This window comes from Pantherophis guttatus, chromosome 7 (assembly GCF_059756535.1).
Source record: "Pantherophis guttatus breed Tessera chromosome 7, ASM5975653v1, whole genome shotgun sequence".
Taxonomy (NCBI): Eukaryota; Metazoa; Chordata; class Lepidosauria; order Squamata; family Colubridae; genus Pantherophis; species Pantherophis guttatus.
In genome coordinates this window covers 37,677,270-37,697,367 of record NC_142069.1, presented here as the reverse complement: position 1 = coordinate 37,697,367, position 20,098 = coordinate 37,677,270, and the positions used below count along the sequence as shown (strand labels likewise).

The 20,098-nt window shown below is 37.8% G+C and overlaps 1 protein-coding gene across 3 annotated transcripts in view; it reads right to left on the bottom strand.

Annotated features, from left to right (window-relative positions):
- TMCC3 (transmembrane and coiled-coil domain family 3) overlaps window positions 1-20,098 on the bottom strand; it is a 109,478-nt gene that overhangs the window by 33,947 nt on the left and 55,433 nt on the right. The window contains exon 1 of one of the 3 annotated variants that reach the window (XM_034403092.3): window positions 1,198-1,615. The exons of 1 other annotated variant lie outside the window; for it this stretch is intronic. In XM_034403092.3, coding sequence (XP_034258983.1) covers window positions 1,198-1,251 — 54 coding nt within the window. In that variant the 5' untranslated portion in view covers window positions 1,252-1,615. Of the gene's footprint in view, window positions 1-677; window positions 1,616-20,098 lie in introns of those variants that run through there. One more of the 3 variants, XM_034403091.3, reaches the window with a different exon arrangement.

The following is a 20,098-nucleotide window of genomic DNA, read 5'->3' as shown; positions in this document are numbered from 1 at the left end:
CCCCATTACAATTCAAGTAGCTTACAATTTCTGAAGGCGTTAAGGACCACAAATCATTCCCCTCTGATTAAAGCCCATTACAAAATGCCTGCAGAATGCAGATTCCTAGCCAGACATAAGAGACTAAAGGGGCGAGGAGAGAGTGAAACTCAGGGAGTTAATTTTCAGGATACTTTGGCCACTTCAGCACATGCAGAGCGCTGAAATCGAAACCTTAAAGGCGAGGAAATAAGGTCTCCTGAGGTTCTCCAATTTATTTTTAGCTGTTTTTACACCGGGCCGGCAAAGTGAGTGCCTGTAACGTCCGAAATGCACAGAGCTAGGAGGCAACAACAGCGGCGCAATGCTGATGGCCCAGGATCCCGCGCAGCCGCTCGCCCGTGAAGGCGAGCAGAAACCCGACTCGCTAAGCACCCCAGAAGCACCCCCACATGCTGACCGGAGCCTCTTTTGGACGCTGACCGACGGCAACCCCAGCAACCCGGAGGCCACAGAGCAGAGCAGAAGGCAGGCAGGTCAGAAGGAAGCGCGCTCGATATCAGGATTGAGGCAGCCCCGGCGGGCGAGGTTGTCCCGAATTAAAGGCAGGAGGAGGAATGTGGGGAGTTGTTCACCCGGCAGCCTCGAAGGGAACAGGAGCTGGGACAGACTAGGCAGCGGAGGGGAAGCGCAGTTACCCGGGACTTGAAGCGAGGGTGCCGCTCCGGGTCGGAGTAAGTCCTGTCCACAGCTAGGGCGGTATCGCTGCCAGGCATGGTCGCCGCCGCTTTCTTTCCCCGCGCAGACGAATCCTTCCGACCCAGAGCCTTCGCCCTCAGTGGCAAACTAGCCCGGCTCGGCTCCTTCTGCCCGCCTATCCCCGCCTCTTGGGCGGGCAGGAAAGAGAGCGGCTGGAGAGGTGCTCACCAACGGGAGACTCCCCCCAGCGGCTCTCCGGCCCGCCAGGAACGCCTTGCACCTTCGCAAGTCTTCGGCGCCTTCCTGAAAAGCCGCCGGCCAGAGGAAGCGTCCGCGCGAGGGACCAGAGCCAGCTCCGGTTGCCCAAAGGCTGCTCGGCCGGAATAGCGAAGCAGCCGCCGCGGCCGGGGCCCGGCTCCCTGTTACGCCCCCCTTTGGCTCCACAGAAACGTTGCCGCTCGCTTTCCTCTCCCCGCCCCCCCCCCCCACCGCACCGCTCGCCTTTTCCGGAGCAATTACCGCCAGGAAAGGGGCTTGGCGTCGCAGACTTGAACGCCAAGGTCCCGAGCACATAACAGGAAACGTCCCTCTTCTTATCGAAGATGCCAGGAGGAACGAGGAGCCGGCAGAGCTCCTCTTCTGCTGAAACGGAAACTCGATTACTTCACCGACGTCGAGAAGGAGAAGAAGACACCTCCGCTGGCTTCTGCGCGCTTTGTAACCATGTTGAAAAGTTTTTTAAAAAAAAAATTGAAGGGAGATGTTGCAAAACTGGGGAAAATGGGAAGGTAACAGTGCCTGTCACCGTTGAGAGTGGAGCCACTCCGTCAATCCATCTCCCACCTCCACGCCCTGGATGAACGAGCACGTTCAGTAAACGGATTTGCTCCCCGGTTTCTGATTTTAGCCGTTGCGCCTGCCTCTTTTCCCGAATGATAATACCCTTTCTCTCACTTCGTGGTAGTTTTGTTGCAGGCTCGTCTTCTGCCAATAGTAACCCAGCATTTTAAGATTTCCTCTTATTAGGTCTGAAAAATCTCGTTTACTAAGCCTTCAGTTACCCCATTTGGAGCCTGAATTAGGAGAGACTAAATACTGTATGTAGGCCAACACACATTGTTCATGTTTATTCATCCTTAAGTTAGCCCCAGCAACAGGGTGCCAACTACTCATTGAGTTCATTAAGATCAAGACTGCTCACTAAGTTTGATATTGTCTGAAAGATCCCTGAAATTAAACTGAAGGCTACATATGGTCTTATGGTTGAAGGCTCTCCACTCATGAACTATGGGACCTGCTCTTTATTCCAGAATAACAGACAGAACTTTTAAGGTAGGAACAATAACTTTTACAGAAGTCTGTAAAAAGCAATCACCTTCCACTTGGCAAGTATTCACCCTGTGGACCAAGAACTATTTCTGTTATACTTCAAGAATAAAGTAGCTTTCCTATGCTTTCAGTTCCTTCTGGCTAATCCATGACTTGGGAGTCTCCTAAGAGATACCTAAATAGCTCATGATATCATCAGCATTCACATTACTACCCTCAACAGTAAGGATGCAACCTAAAGTAATCAAGAAATTCACACCCTCTCTAATAAAAAAAAGGCTGAAGCATTTCTAATGTAGGGAATGAAGTGCTAATGGAAACATGATATAGATGTATAAAAATATCTTTTTTGAAAAAATGTTGAGATACTGGCTTTTTCTTTCATAATACCAAAACTTCATGTTATGCAGTTGTTCAGCAGGAAATTCAGGGCAAAGAATATATAATGTATATTTCCTAAGAAGCCAATCCCCGAGAAATCAGTTGGATTTAAGGCCATATTGTGGTTTGGTGTAGTGGTTAAGGCACCAATGTAGAAACCAGGAGACTGTGAATTCTAGTCCCGCTTTAGGCAGGAAGCCAACTAAGTGCCCCTTAGCCCAGTGACTCTCGCTCAGCATCTACATGGAGGGAAGCATGCAGTGGGGCACCTCAAGGGTCTGTTTTGGACCAAGTGTTCTTCAACATCTTCGTAAATTATCTAGATGGAGAATAGAAGGGGACTGCATCAAAATTGCAGACAAATCAGGGGGAAATTGATAACACTTCGGAAGACTCAAGGTTCAGAAGGATCTTGGCAGACTTGCACATAGGGCCCTATCCAACAAGTGAGAAAAATAAAATACTGCACTTAGGTCAAAAGAAATAAATGCATAGATATAGAACAGGTGATACCCAGTTCAACAGTAGCAACTAGTGGACTACCACTTAAATATAAGCTGGCAATGGCCTGTGCTGCAGTTGCCAAAAAAGCCAATGCAGTCCTAGGCTGCATTAACAGAAGGATAGCATCAAGATCACAAGAATTGATAGTACCAGTTTATATTACACTAGTGAACCACACCTGGAAAACTGCATCCAGTTCTGGTTGCCATGATACAAAAAAGATGTTGAGATCCTGAAAACAGTACAGAGAACAGCAACAAAAATGATAAAGGGTCTGAAAGCTAAACTTACAATGAACTGTTTAGAAAACCACATATGTTTAACGAAGAGAAAGATTGGGGTGACAGGATAGTTGCTTCCAATATTTGAGTAGTTGTCACAACGAAGAGGTCAACTTATTCTCCAAAACATCTGAGGCAGGACAAGAAGCAATGGGAGGAAGCTTGTTAAAGGCAGATTCAACCTGGAACTAAGGAAAAAAATTGTGACAGAACTATTAATCAATGGAAAGCTTTCCTCCTGGAGTTGTGGGTACTCCATACACCATCCAGGTCTTCAAGAAAAGATTTGATAGCCATTTATCTGGGTCACCTGCCTTGATCAAGGAGTTGGATTAGATCTCCAAGATCTCTTCCAGCCCTAGGATTCTATGTAATCTTGTCAAGAAAACTGCAGGAACTAGTCTAGGCAGTCAACAGTTTTATGGCATTGTGGAAATAGGTTGCTAGTCACTGGGTGACACAAAGTTATGGATAATTTCCCATTAAAAACAAAAAATAAATCTTCCTTTCTGGTAAAAACTATATTCACTGTATTAAAAAACTGTTGTAGGTTTTGCCAGACCTTTAATAAATTAACGTAATCATTATAGGGTCATAAAAATGGAGTTCATTGCTACATCTTTCGCAGTGAATCTCGTAGGTTAAATAAACAGTTAATTACATAATTATTGAATCTCAAACTTCTAAAGCTGAAAAAAGCAGATACTTTCAACATTCATTTGGTACCTTTTCTCAAATCTAGTGATTATTTCTAGTGTAATTCAATTAATGGATGCCTTTGATACATTAATAGAACAATGGTTATTCAGGAGCTCAAGATAACCAGTTTAAGTCACTTTCATCTTATTTATTGCATTTTGTCCACCTGGTAAAAATAGACCAATAGACGTCTTGTTTGATTTTCTCACAATTGCCAGTCTTTTTGTATTACTGTTCTTTAACTTGGAAGGTTTTTTATTGGGCATTATCAGACTGCATTTGCTTTGTCCTCATCCTTTCTTCAAAATCTGTGGGCTCTGCAGAGTCTTCTTCCTTCCTTCCTTCCTTCCTTCCTTCCTTCCTTCCTTCCTTCATTCCTTCCCTCCTTCCTCTCTCCCTCCCTCCTTATCCTATCTATTACAATTTATAAATAACTCTAGGTAACAAACATGCCTAATACTTAGCTAAGGTTGAGTGACTGCCGAAAGTCACCCAAATGGCTTTCATCTTTAAGGTACCATTCCGTTGGTTTGTACCATGGTGCCTTAACTGTATTCTGAAAAAGAAGTATTCAATTTGAATGCCTTTTGAAGTCTTCAAAATCTCAGGTTTGAACTTTTATTTCTCAATTCAGGTTTTAGGAATAGGCATGGTTTTAAATAGCATTGTAATGAAACATGGAACATCTAAACAAGATAAATTTTTCAAAGGTATTTTCAAAGGTGCAAAGAAAAATTCCAAGTTGCCTTTCAAATGTCTCCTGATACTGTAAAACAAAGTTCTCCAACCTTTCTGGTTTTGTGGACCAGCCGAGGAGGGGAGAGAGGGGATGGTTCCGCACAAGTGGTAGACAAGCTCTCTCTCTCTCTCTCTCTCTCTCTCTTTCTTAGCTTCCTTTACTTTCTTACCAGTCTATGATTATGCTCGTGCAAGTGGGATGTGCGCACACGGGCCCACCACTTCCATGGTCCAGTTCTGAATAGCTCAAGGCCCAGTAGTGGGCTGTGGCCCGGGGTTTGGGGACCTGCTATAAAATATAGGAAATTATTTCCATAATATCTTTTTTCCACATCTGTAGCTACCTAGAGTCTGGTGAATAGGTAGCAGATATCTTAAATAGATACAGAGGTAGATAAGTAGATAAATCATTGTAGAAGGAGTATAAATTACCAAGAAGCATTTCTTCTTGAGTTGCTAATAGCAATAGCACTTAGATTTATATACCATCCTGTAGTGCTTTACAGAACTCTGGCTGGTTTACAATGTCGACATTATTTGCATATTACCCCTAAAAATCTGGGTCCTCATTTTACTGACCTCAGAAGGATGGAAGGCTGAGTCAGGATCGGACTCTTGGCAGCGGACAGAGTTTGCTTGCAGTACTGCATTCTAACCACTGCACTACCAGGACAGCGCTAAGAAATCCCCCCTAGCAGGTTTAAAGGGAAATGACTACATGAGTGATTTATATAGTCGAACAGTGTCACTTGCATTTTGGTTTCTTTTTTTAAAAAATTACTGAAACTTCATCTTTTTTTTCATACAATGAGCTTTTAACTTTATAGGACTGACATTCAGACTGGAGCAGCCCAACATACAATTTTGAGTTTTAGTCAGGGTTTACATGACACATTCTTCTCTCTATTGAAATTGTCAAAAGATGTTAGGCCTCTAATTATAAGGTGTTGTATCCCAGATAATTTCTATCTCTCTCATTGTGCATATTTATCTGCATTTCTCTTTTTCTCAGACATTATTTGTTCAGCTTTGAATGGCAAGTAATAGCCAAGATACAGGAAAACACAGAAACTGATCATGCTTTTTCATTTTCTAGTACACTATGAATTGCCTTCATCACACTATTGCTTTCCAAGATAAGTAACTTCTACTTCAATGTTATTTGGCTTAGCATGTAAGTAGCAATAAATTGTAGGACCCCTCAGTGCCAATTAATGGGGGGGAGGGAAAGCTATGTGACATAGGACATGCTGTCTTTCATGAATATACTTTTGAGGAACACTCCATATTTCTATCAGTTTTTCATAATCATCCAAATTGAAGCGTTCCATCTGTTCATGCACATGCTTCTTCTCCTGGGTTCAGCTGATATGAATACACAACAGGCACTTGTTCAAGTAATTGAGATTATGTGAGGTATTTTGTGAAAATCTGGGTTCAGGTATTAGTTACAAATGTGACATTATCTCTTCTAATGCTAAAATGTTACCAAAAGTTAATTGCAATTTGAAATATACTTTCTTAACCATGCATAAAAAGTAAAGTTTAGCTTCCTTGATTTTCTTTACCAGTCTATGGTTTATAGATACTTTTCTTATGCATATATGGACAAAAGAATAAAGAATCGAATTATATTAACTATTGATAGTTTTGAACCCTGGGTTCTACATTTTTATTAAGGTGCTAATGTCAAGCAAAGCCCAACTATGAGATAGAAGAATTCAGCTAGAGTTCAGTTCTTTATTTATTTACACACAATAGATGCCAGACTGAACCCTTACTACTCTCACTCTAAGGGATATATCCTGGGAGAGTCTAGGGAGCGAAATGAGACAACTCACCGCAGCCAACTCACCAAGGCCACCTCGCCACCATCAACTCACCAAATGGATAAGCAATATCGTTTGTAATTATTTCCATTTGCACACACTAAAATTTAATTATGTGATGGCTAAAATTAGTTTTCCAATACCAAAGGAAAAATAAGAGAAAACAAGACAGATGGTACAATTTAAGGGTTAAGATCCTAGATTATGAACAGTGAGGCCAAATTTTCTTTATGAATTCAACTCAAATTATGTGACTCACGATAGTGTACAACAGACAAAAAAACCCAGAAATAATTAGTACAAACTAATGTAACACATTAAAATATTTAAAACCAATACAATATGTCCTTGCATATAAATACAAGGAATCCTATATTTGTCCATCTAGACCAGGAGTGTCAAACTCAAGGCCCGCAGGCTGGATCCGGCCCGTGGGGTGCTTAGATCTGCTTAGATCTGCGGAACAGGCCTGGAAACAGCAAAGGAAACAGGCCTAGAAACAGCAAAAGACTGGCCCACAGTGCCTCTGCTAGCAAAAATGGAGGTCGAGGGGGCCACATGAGCCTCCCCCCCGCCCTGTTTTCTGTCACAAAGGCCGCCTGCATCCCTCTGCCAGTGAAAATGGAGCTTGGAGAGGCTGAGTCCCGTATTATGCCCATCAGACCATGGACACCCCCCCAGCCACACCCACCGTGGTCATGACTCTCCTGGCCCTCTGAGTCAAACACAATCCTGATGTGACACCCCTGATCTAGACATATGGAGGCTAGTACAGAGCAGGCAGCTGTTACTTGTTCTTTTGATCACAGTATATTTTCTTAATTCAGTTTGCCAGCCATATTTTAGTCAACCATTAGTTTTAATATTCTGTAATTCAGATTCATCTATTTGACAAAAACTTGACCTTTGCAAATGTGAGCAGAACATTTGTCTGCTTCCCTTTCCCCCTAGCATTCTTCAAAATATGGAAATCCTTTTAAAATTATGGAATCACACTTCTGTCATTATGCCATCTAAGTGGGTTAATTGAATGGTAATGATGCACTAAATATCCTAGTTTAGAAAGAAATAATCAGAGAAGATTCTTATGTATGCCTCACAGTACTTATAGTTCTCCAATAGCCAAAGCCCAGGGGTGCACTTTAGGCATCTCTCTAAATCTCATTTCATGGATATAATGATTGTGTTCACTGTATTCAATGAGTGTCAACATCACAGCTGATTTCATGGGGTAAATATTCACTAAACTAGTAAGTAGGAAACATTAGATAGGCTACTTTGGGATATATGTATTTAAATGAACTGAAGCTACCTTCCATAATGAGCTACAATTTTCAGAGATGCAAAGCCCATGATCCACATTATAATTAAATTATAGACTTGGCACCCTTTCCACTTTGCCTGCATAAATCTAAATAGGTTCATAAATCAAAGGAAAAATGCTTTAACACTCTATTTCTCAACCATTTGACAATTTATTTCCTAATTTTAATCCAAACTATTCCTGTTTCTTAAGCATCAATAAAATTAAAAAGATAAGTCCAGTTAAACCTTTTTTCTTTTTACCCTTTGCTAATTCAAACATATAAATGTCAAGTACTAAACATATTTAAAATGCAATAATTACTACCTTATATCTCTTAATGTCTACAACAGTCAACATTGTATCAAAGTTCTTTTTTAATGTTTAAAATGCAGTTTGCACAAGTGTTACAATATTTAAATACAATAAGCTTTTGCACATTTCTATTTTTGCTAATATAGGACACCAGAAGACTTGGGATAGGGCTATTGAGTAAAATAAGTAGTAGCTGGGTTGTCAGGAATAATTATGTTTTAACTCAACTATGCAAAGAATTGTCTCCATAGACTAAAATTTTAAAATCAATTATCACTTTCTTAGCTCTCTGCCATCTCCTATATGAGCTGTCAATTATTCTGAAATACATTTAACATAATTATATTACATCCATACTCTGCAGAATTAAAGATTATAATTTAGCCGATCATGTCAATCTCAGAGCATTGAGTTCAGAATTAATACCGGTTAAAGGAAAACCATTATGTAATAGAGTAGGTGGTAAGATCAGTTTCCCTTAGCATAAAATGCGGCTTCCTACATAGCTATGATTTCAGAAGAATATCTGAAAATTAATTCCAGAGCTTTACCATTTAAAACTGCAGAGATTCATCTATAATTCTTTATCTACACACACTTGGTGATTAGTGAAATAATTCTGCATTCTATTTTGTAGTAGAGGACAAACCATAGTTTTAGAGAAAGAACAAAAATATCTATTGCTGGATCTGAAGAATTACCAACATTCAGATATTTTATAACAGAACTGGTAATGCCATCTTCTATTCAATTACTGTATATACATTCCAAACTGTTGAGTTCAGTGGCATAAAATATCTCTAGTTATATACAGGGCTAAATACATTAATATTCTACAAAACAGATTGTGCATAACAAACTAATAGCTTCTGGTGCATCCATATTTTATACTTCAGTAACAGAAATATAAATAAGTCAAATGTTTTAATATCTGAATGTTTTCATGTACAGAGGTCTAACTTCAGGTAAATGAAGTAAACAATTTTATGTCTAATGATATGTAACTTCTCTAATTAAAGAGGTACAAGTAGTGGTGCTCTAATACTGCGATTGGATGCCATTACGATATGTCTTATTGCATTCCCTAGCATGTTGTTTTTCAAAAATCATGATGCTTAAGAATCAGGATTAAGAAGAAAATTATTTAAGATCTATGTGATAAGGCTCAGAATATAAAAAAATAGATAAGACTGATACTTTTCATTCCTGACCATCAAACTAATCAGCTAGAATATAATCTCCAGAACTATTTCATTAGTTTGGGAATGGGAGATTTGTTAAATTGAAATAATAGAAAAAATACATGGTTATATGAGGCAGTAAGAAAAAGTGGTGCGTATGTGTATATTTATGGAGAAAATATAGTAGTTAAGAATCAACAATTAACAATTAACTAATGGCACATCATCAATCAATGTGGTATATGCTTAAATTAGCATTGTTTTCAATGTATTTCAGAAGCTTATGCAACCCTTCCTAGTTTTAATATGAACAAGACAGTTTTCAAAGAAGAAATATTTTGTTGTTGTTGTGATGAAGTAAGAAAAAAAAAAGTTGCACCAGATTCCAGGTTTTACTAATTTTTCCCTATCAGTAGAGGCTGAAAACTAGTCAGGTGGAAAATAAGATATGACATAAATGTGTCATTTTGAGGTCTATTTTGACCTCAAACACTACCCACAATTTCTCACTGTATTCAATGCTAGGTTGGCATATGAGATGCAGCATTGAAATTTCCCACATACTATAAGCTGTTCATGTGTGTGTAAACATACTTATCATACTATTCCATTTTGGGAGAAGCAACATGGAATTTTTATAAGTTACATATATTTTATTAACCACTGAGAATCATACCATATTGTGAAGCTACATAAATGGCATAAATAATGCAAAGTTCAGAAAGGGCGTAAGAAATACAGTAAACAAAAAAAAATCAAGGCAAGAAGTGATAAGAAAAGAAGTATTCATTCATAAAGTATCTACTTTATGGCAGCTCCATTCATCTACTTTAACATACTTTCTATCTTGATACCTCTCTGTTCTCTGTCATGGTGTTCCCTCCTCATCCATTTTTGTCGCCTGATAGAATAATATTTTCTCTGGAACACCTTAATTTCTAATGTTTCACAATTTTTTCTCAAACTCATGCTTGATTTTGATACCATCATTCACTGGGTAAAAACATGCAACCATCATGAATTTATTTTCATAACATGCACAATAACCTATATAACACCAGTGTGGCAGAGACCCTTGTAGGCAGAAAGAAGTGGAAATGATCCATGAATAACAGAAAGCAAGCAACTGGGGCTCCAAAGATTCAGAGAACCTGCTGAATTTTATTCCTTCTATTCCTTGAGCATTCAGGGATAAGGACTGAAAACAAAAGGCTTTTTATAGCCTCAGCAACTGAAATTAAACAAAATCAGAATAAATTATCTATAAAGAAATAAACAAAATTGACAGAAGAGTTAGAGGCCTGTTCTTCTGCTTTTACATCAACAGTCAGATAAGCCTTCCAGCCTCAACCATGGCTATATAAGCAGTTTCTTACTTACTTACTTACTTAAATACTTGTTTCCTTCTTTCCCAAAGGAACCAGCTCTTTTCTTTGTGGACAACGAGTTGAGTCTACTATTAATATTTTACCCTATATTTCACATATCTTCAACCTGTTGGTATGTATTCTCAATGCAAATAGCTCCTGGTCCGAATACTGAAAAAATATACTTCCATCTAAATTAAAATAATAACTTAAACATGTTTACTGGGCATAGGAAATTAGTAAAGTGTAACTATTTAAAAATTTGTACTTATAGAATGTTAAATTTCAAATCAAACAAGGTGTAGATTTAATGATAACTATATGATGTGTTGTGGATAACATTTAAGTTCAATATCTAAGTATTTAATCAGTTTCCGCATACAGTGTACTAAAATGAAAGGTATCAGTTAAGGCAGGGATGTCAAACTTGATTTCATTGAGGGCAGCATCAGGGTTGTGTATGACCTTCGGGGGCTAGGGTGCGAATGGCCGGGGTGGGCGTGGCCAGCTTGATGTCAGTCATGTCGTGGCACCTGTGGTGGCCCAAGTGCTCTGCCAGTGAAAATGGGCTCCCGAGCTCTGTTTTCGGCTGTGACAGCCTCCTGCAACCTCTGCCAGCAAAAACGGAGCACGCGAGGGCCACACGGAGCCCTCCCAAGCTCCATTTTCACTGGCAGAGGCACTGCAGGCCAGTCCTTCACTGTTTCCAGGGCGGCCCCACAGCCAGATCTAAGCACCCCGCAGGCCAGATATGGGCCCCGGGCCTTGAGTTTGGCACCCCTGAGTAAAGGAGTGAACCTCCTAAAGCTATACTTCAACTATATATATATGACCTTGAGGTACACACATGGCATGTGGACATGTCATCCATGAATAATTACTTGAGTGTTTTCATGTTGGGAAAAAAGGCTGTGTGAATATATTCTTACTTTCGAAACACTTAACAATCACCTGGTAATTTTAGCTAGTCTACTGACAGTGTTCTAGAAGATAAAAGACCTTTGTAGTCAAGCTTACTTATAAATGCTACATTTACCTTTTCTAATATAAGCTTCTGTAGTAATACATTATTTGGATAATTTATATTTGTACACTATGTGTTTCATGAATGTTATAGCTTAGTTGTTAAAGGAATGAGTGACTGCACACTGGGGAAAAACAGCAAAAAGTGGTAAGATGATATACTATCCTTCTAAGGTTTAAAATACACTCACTTGTCTACTAATTTTGCTGTAGCAAGTCTGGTCAGGTATCAGTGAATCATACATAAGTACACATTTGCCAAAACTGTTTAAATGTGGCAATTTGAATCTAATAATCCCTGTCAGACAGTCATTATTTCTCTGCAATCATTACACAAGGTAGTAATGGAAAACTAGAAATGATGTTTATGTATTGAGATGACAGATGCAACCTATTGAACTGAAAAAGTAGGACACCAAATCGCCACACCTATATCCAGGGAGGTTGACTTATCTGTGACTCATGCATCACACATTTCCTCTCAATGCATCACCTGAAGAGACTTTTACCTGTTGAATATAGTGAACAAATCCAGACAACTAGAGGGTGAATGGGGACTTCACCCTGAGAAAATGCATGCATGAGAAGTAATAGATACTAGAAAGTCAGTTGGAGGAAGTGGGGGGGGAAAACAATGTTATCTCATCATTTATTCTGAAGCTTACAAATTCCCACAAAGGTCAGTTTATAACTCTTTTATTCAGTACAGTTTTGCATGCGAAGATTTTGGCCTTGTGACTTAAAAAGAGGGCAGAGAACAGCAACAAAGATGATTAGGGGCCTGGAGGCTAAAACATATGAAGAATGATTACAGGAACTGGGTATATTTGAAAAGAAGGACATTGAAAAGAAGGAATTCATTTTTATTAGATGTGATAACCATCAATCGATGCACGATTCTCATTTCTAAATTCTTCACAAGCAATCATCTTCACTGCTATTGATCCTGAACCACTGAAAAAATCATAAGCCAATTGTGAGTCAATTGGTACTTCTTCTAGCTGTCAATTTAAAAAATAAAGAAAGATGTAATCAGCCAGAGTGCCCCCTCCCATCTCTGCTGCTTTTAAAAGAAAATCTATGCTTCATTCATTTCTCTTAAAGGGAGAGGGACACACAGACAAGAACCTATCCTGATCCATTTTAAACTCTTCTGATATAACTGTGTCTAACAACCAAACCACTAAGGAGATAAGGATGAACTGGCTTGGAGTAGGAGGCATAGTGCCACAGTTCCCACCAATAAGAAACCAGTCCATTCACAAGCTCTTCAGAGCTTTCCCTCCAACTCAGGTGTGAAATCCAGCAGGTTCTAACAGGTTCTGGAGAACCGGTAGCGGAAATTTTGAGCAGTTTGGAGAACCGGCAAATACCACCTCTGGCTGGCCCCAGAGTGGGGTAAGAATGGGGATTTTGCAGTATCCTTCCCCTGGAGTGGAATGGGAATGGAGATTTTGCAGTATCCTTCCCCTGCCACACCTACCAAGCCACACCATGCGCACCAAGCCACGCCCATAGAACTGGCAGTAAAAAAAATTAGATTTCATCACTGCTCCAACTCAATTTGAGATGCACTGCAACTGAGCTGCAAATAAACTATCTCAGCTGATAAACGGTACAGCAGGAGATCAATCCAGGAATGGCAACAATTCTAAAGCAACATTACATATGATTGATAGATTAATTCATGGAAGATATATACACAACAATTGCTCTATTAAGAGTTGTACAATCAAAAATAAATGTTAGTGAAAAATAGGGAAGAGATATTACCATGTGTCTTTTTTATAAGCTTCCCAGATGTACCTGATAAATCACTATAGTACACAAAATGGCGGAGAGATTTATGGCCTGATACAGAGAACTTTTATGTTCTTATGAACCCTTTTTTCCACTCAATGAATTCATAATCTAAAATGTTTTGTAGTACAGGTAGTCTTTGACTTATAACCACATTTGAGCCCAAAATTTCTATTGCTAAGCAAGGAAGTTATTAAGTGAGTTGCTTCATTTTACAATCTTTTTGCCACAGTTGTTAAGTGAATCACTACAGTTCTTAAGAGAATCATGCAGTTGTTAAGCAAACTTAGCTTCCCCCATTAATTTGGCTTGTCAGAAGCTGGCTGGGAAGGATACAAATGGTGATCATAAGACCCCAAGACAGTGTCATAAATACATGCCGGTTGCCAAATGCCCAAATTTTGATCACATGACCATGGGGATGTTGCAACAATTGTAAATAGGAAAACTGGTCATAAGTCACTTTTCTCAGTGCTGTTGTAACTATGAACGGTCACTAAATGAATGGTTATAAATCAAGGACTACCTGTAACAACTAAGTCTGGAATTTTTTCTGGCAGCAACAATCAAGTAAACAATACCCCAATCAAGAAACTGCCAAAGAGCCATCAGTAAACAGCCCAACCAAAGAATCTTTAAAACCGCCCCCACCCACACAAACAGGCAAGACACCAGAATATAAACTAACAGCAAACAGCACTCCTTACTAGCACTGATGATGTTATCTAGTTAGGGTAATGAAAGGTTTGCAAGAAAACAAGCAAGCTCAGAGAGCACCAAGGATCTCTCATTTCTGAGATCTTTTCTATATGGTGGTAAGGGACAAAGCAGATCTCTAATTTACCACCTAGTGTTTTCATTTCCTTTATGTATTCTCCCAGCATTATAAAGAGGACAATAAATGAGGCACACTAACAAACAAACATCTCCTCGCAGGAACCCTTCTTATATAATTACCACCGTGGCAGGACGGGGGTGCATCTCATTGGAAAGTCAGCCCAAGGCCACATGGTCAAATCTAGTCAAGATAAGTAATGTGGCTGAGAAAGCAAAGGAAAGACCAACAGCATAGAGAAACATACCATTTAATTTAATATAAAAATAGGCAAACTTTGAACTCCAGCCATTGCTGCTCCTAATTTAGAGTCAAATCAGATCAAAAGCTCATTAAGTGAAAGATATACTTGTTTATTTGCTTTTTAACTTAGCAGAGACTAAATTAGATTCATTTTCTAAAGCCTGACTGTTTGCCATGCAGGAAGCGTGACATAGAGCTAAGATAATGTTCTTTCCTCCACTCTTAATCTGTGTTTTCTGCATTAGTTAGTTCCAGATGATCAAATTTTTCAATTCACTAACCTCCTCTCCACAAATTCTACCCTATCAAAATTAAGGCTATTTCTAAGCCTGTACTACGCTAAATTGCACAGTAATATAATAAGGAATTTTGATCTGTACTCAAGAAACCTGTTGCACATATCGCTAATTTGGTACATCAGGAGATTCTAAGATTAACAAACACAAAAATGTTGATAAAAATATAGAATTGATGAATAAAACAGGTTTTAAGGTCAAGAACATAAAATACTATGTATTAATATGAGTATGAATATGACTAATATAAATTGCATGTTATTTCAAAATAATTAAGGGGTTGGATTAAATTTCAAGAGTTGGATTAAATTTTAAAAAGATGTTAAAATAGGAGAAAAAGTAAAAGGTTATTTACATTTATACTAATACTTGCTGTAAAAGAAAATTGGAGGTCATTTCTTTATACTTTTTTGGCTTTGTTCTTTTCTTATTTCCTTCTTTTTTGTTCTCTCTTCATTCTAAATATTAGTTTCAAATATTATAAATTTTTCTTTTGTTTTAAACTTTAATAAAAATATAATAATATAATATAAATATAATAAAATTAAATTTTAAAAAGCATGGAAGAACTGTAGGTGGAAGTAATATTTTCATCATTTCTGCCCCCTTGTGGATCAAAGGATCAAAGGACAAGAAGAGAAAACAAAATCCTGGAAGAGAACAAGTGGCTAAGGAGATAGATTCCCTCAAAAACTACAACTTACAACCATTCATTTCGCAACCACTCAAAGTCATTACAGTGCTTTAAAAAAATCCTTGCACTTATAATCCTTGAAGCACCACTGCAGTTAAATGATCAAAATTGGGAACTGGCATGGATTTATGATGGTTGCAACATCCCAGAGTCAAGTGTTTGCTATTGGCAACCTTCCAGACAGTTTCCAACAACAAAGTCAATCGGGGAAGCCAGATTCACTTAATGATCATGTGCCTCAATTAACAACCACAATGATTCATTTAACAACCATGGCAAAAAGTCATAAAATTGGTCATGATTTATTTAACAACTATCTCACTTAGCATTGGAGGTTCCCATCCCCATTGTTTTAATTTTAATTAGCAATTTTATGATGTTTGTGTGTCTATATTTTTCTTGACTGTACACCGCCTTGAGTCCTACGGGAGAAAGGCGGTATAGAAATATAATTAATTAATTAATTGTGGTCATAAACTGAGGATTAGCTGTATGTAGATTCCTAACCCATGTAGGAAGAAGATTCTAAGAACTCCTCCTCTCACCAATACAAGGGACCCTTTGAACCTCGCAAGAACAGAGGCATATTTGTTTGGCAAATATGAAAACTTTGCTGAGCTCATCAGAATGAGATTACCTGAAACGAGAAGGTACAATATGTCGATGAAGAAATTCAAGTTCAAGATAACTAGGTAAGGAACAGTTGTGAGATGTCAGTCCCAGAATTTGGACTTTGAATAGAACATTCAAAACATATACAAATAATCTCTCTATAAAAAAAATTAAAATGCCATGTAGATGAATAGCACTTATAAACTGAGAAGCAAAAAGAAGACACAGTAGAAATAGAAGGGCTAATAATTAAGAATAAACCCAGAAAGTTAAAGCTTAGAAAGAGATGAGGCTGTTGAGCAAGGCAAAATGTAGTAAGTGGTGGATTTAGGACTATGTCAAAAATAAGTCAGCAAAATGGTAGGTTTGTTGCACAGGTAAGGAAGGTGGAGAAATAAATGCTAATGGAGAATAGAGAAAAGGCAGAGCTACTTCATGTCTTTCCAGTGGCTTCAGTGTCATAGGATAAAGAAAAAAAAAGGATTTCCTAATATAACTGAGGAAAAATGTGAAGTTAACAGTTCAGGACTGATAAACTTACTGTAAGACCTCAAATTACTTCCTTAAATGAATACAAGTCTCTGGACCCAGACAAATTACATTTTAGGAATGCTGAAAGAAATTGCAGACATGATCTCAGAACCTCTGACTATAATCTTTGAAAACCCTAAGGATAAGGTTTATTTAAGCTATTCACCAATCATATCAGGTATGTTTCTGTGTGTTTAGTGTTGTTTGGGGAGAATGTCACAGAAATGCATCATTTTAGGAGCTGAAAGTATGAGGAGTTTCAGGGATCCTAGCATTTTTACAGAACTGTATATTTTAACGCTATCATCTAGAGATGTTGATTTTTGCAGGAGAAATTCAAAATTTCTGCATATGTCTCATATTGTTAAGACAACTCCTCCAAAAATAAAACAGAATGAAGTAATTCTACTGTTATTTATCAGAGAAAATGATGCCAAGGCTACTGTCTTCAGCATCAGAAGTCATGGCAGCCATACTCACCGATATCCCATATCCCAAGAATGTAGATACCTAAGGAGACCTAAAGATTTAGAGCCAGAGAATTGAAAGAAGCAGGAGTTACTGGTTGAGAAGAAAGACTTCTTAGAATAACAGATATATGTAATCTGTAATCCCTTAGATCGTTTATTATCAGTCACAGATAAGTGAAGATAATGGAGGTTGAAATATAAAATCTTTAAACTGAGAGTGGATCAGCAATGAGCAATTTCTTTCTTGTTTCATCTCTGATTTTCAAAGACTTTATAGATGAACTTTATCTTTTCCAGTGCTTCACAAAATTATAGCTTTAATAATTTTAGGTTTAAACCAGTATCTTGCTTGATGGTATCTATCCAGTATGTTTTCTACTACTTCCAACAATTCCTAGCATAATTGATTTTTTTGAACAAATGAAATGAGCTAACAGATACTTCACAGATGGGTCTGAGGCCATAGTTATATCATGCTTTTTCTGGTAATTTCTCTTTGCCTCTCATTCCCATCTCATGTGGTCAGAACCAATGAATGTCTCCATTCCTTTCTGTAGATTTCATGGAATTTTATGTCCTAAATGTTTTGGAGATGTCCTGGTATGCTACAAAATTTTCACATACTGTACTTTAGTCAGCTACTACAAGAAACTTCACATAGATTCCTTGGGTTCACCTCCTGTTCTTCTGTTATTTCCATAGAAACTGCCTCAGAACCTTCTTTTTTTCCAAGTACCTAGATTCTCCTTATTTGTCACAAACCTGAAGATTTTGAATATAGGCTTCCATTTGTTACGATTCCTGACACTCAATACAACAGCCAATGGATGACATCACTAAAATGTTGTTTCTATCTTTGAATTCCTGTATATTTGATTTGATTCCATGTGAACCTCCTGAACTCAATTCCTTTAACTGCTGCATAATGTAATATATTGAATAAGTCACTCTGGCTTTAGAGAGCATGCTAAGCCATGAAACCTGTAATAGCAGGTTCACACAACCTATTACTCCAAAAGCCAGATTACAGCTGTATTTGCATAACATGTTTACTTGTAACTCACTGTCTTAATCACGTTTTCTGTATTTGCATAATTTACTGAACTAGGCTACCACAATGGCCATCAAAAATAACAGATAAATACCAGCAACAGGATTAGTTTTCATATTTCTTTGCTGTGATCAGACTTTTGCAGCTCAGATATGCTAGTCCTAACTGAACAATTCATTGGAGACATGGACTGGGTATATCCAACATGCTAGTTAGTGGCATAGTATGTTACATGAATCCAGGCTCTGTTACATGAAACCCAGTCATTGTATCATCTGTTTTTAAATCTCTTTTACTTGCTGAACCTTGCATATCTATTCTCTCCTGTTTGTGCTACATAACAGGACTGCAATTGTAAAACCTAGCTGTTCTTCAGATGTTTCTAAGGAGACAATTTCTCCCAAAAATCTATTCTATAGATTTAATATTGAATTAAATCTTGAATTACAGATTCAAGATGAATCTTGACTCTTGAATTAAATTGAATTACAGCAATGGACAAACAGTATATTCTCCTTAAATTTATTTATAATTTTCATATTTCAATGAGTTAGATACTCAAATATCTTGTTTATATAATTGTATGACAATATATGTTTGGCTATGTTCAACATGCTTAAATGAAAATGAATTAGTCATTTCTAAAGTGGGTCAGAGCGAAAAAAGGAGCAATTAATGAAGGTATAATTTCAGTAGCAAATAATTGTTTTCTTTGTATTCACGAAGATGAGAGAGATTTCTGTCCCGTATTAAACAATAAGACTGCTATAACAGCAGAAAGGTAATGGGAAAATAGGCTTAGCCCAGAAATAGCACTCAACAGTCTACAAAGTGTTCTCCTGTAATAATTATCTTCCATAGAAAGTAGATACTACAATACTAGAATTGATTAGACATGCAGAAGTTGTCCAAGTTCCACATTTTTACTAGAAATCTTTAATTTTTAGTACTCACTTTGAAGTAACAAATAATAAAAACTGAATACCTTTTCTTTTTTTAATTTGATTTATATGCCGCCATTCTCCGGAGACTCAGGGCGGCTTACAGTGCGTTAAGCAATAGCCTTCGTCCTTTTGTATATTTTATACAAAGTCAGCTTATTGCCCCCACAAACTGGGTCCTCAATTTTACCTACCTTAGAAAGGATGGAAGGCTGAGTCAACCTTGAGCCTGGCAAGATTCGAACTTACTTTAATTGCAGACAGCTGGTGTTAAATTACAGTGCCTTGTCAGCAGAGCTATCCAGGCTCATGGCTATTTTAAAGGCTCTTGCATGCATGCCTTTCATATTGCTATCTTACTAAGACAAGAGACAGGATAATAAAAGTACATCTTTTTTACATCTACCATTCCTTGCCTTTTTTTTCCTGCATATCATATAGTGCCAGAAAAAGCCTTACAAAATATTTAGTGAATTTTCTAGGCTTTCATTGTTAAAATTAGAATTGAGGAAGATGTCTCCCAAAGAAGCCATGTAGCTGATCTTGAAAGGCTTGTTTATAGCCTTAGGTTTGTTGTGAAATGATCATAGTTATGTGCTATAATGTATTTTCTGTGAATTGATGGAGTCCTGGTATTCAGGGAAAAAACCAAGAAGAGGCTGAAAAGTAGTTCCTAAAGTTATCCTGATTTCATCTGTATGTTAATTCTTTTCTTTCTGAGAGGAACGTGTAGCAAGAATCTTTGAACAGTAAATTATTCTGGCATCACTTTAATACTTTCATATCTTGTCATGGTCACTGCAGGGCCACCCAAGGTCATGCACAGATGTAGCACACATAGGAGAAGATTCACAGCAGCACAAACACTACCATGTATCATTTCTAATACTACTAATTTACTAAGTGTTAACTGCTTAAGGCTTCTTTTAATTAGAAATAGTATAATATTTTAAATTAATTTACTACACAAGTAGGCTACAATTATATTTATCTTCTG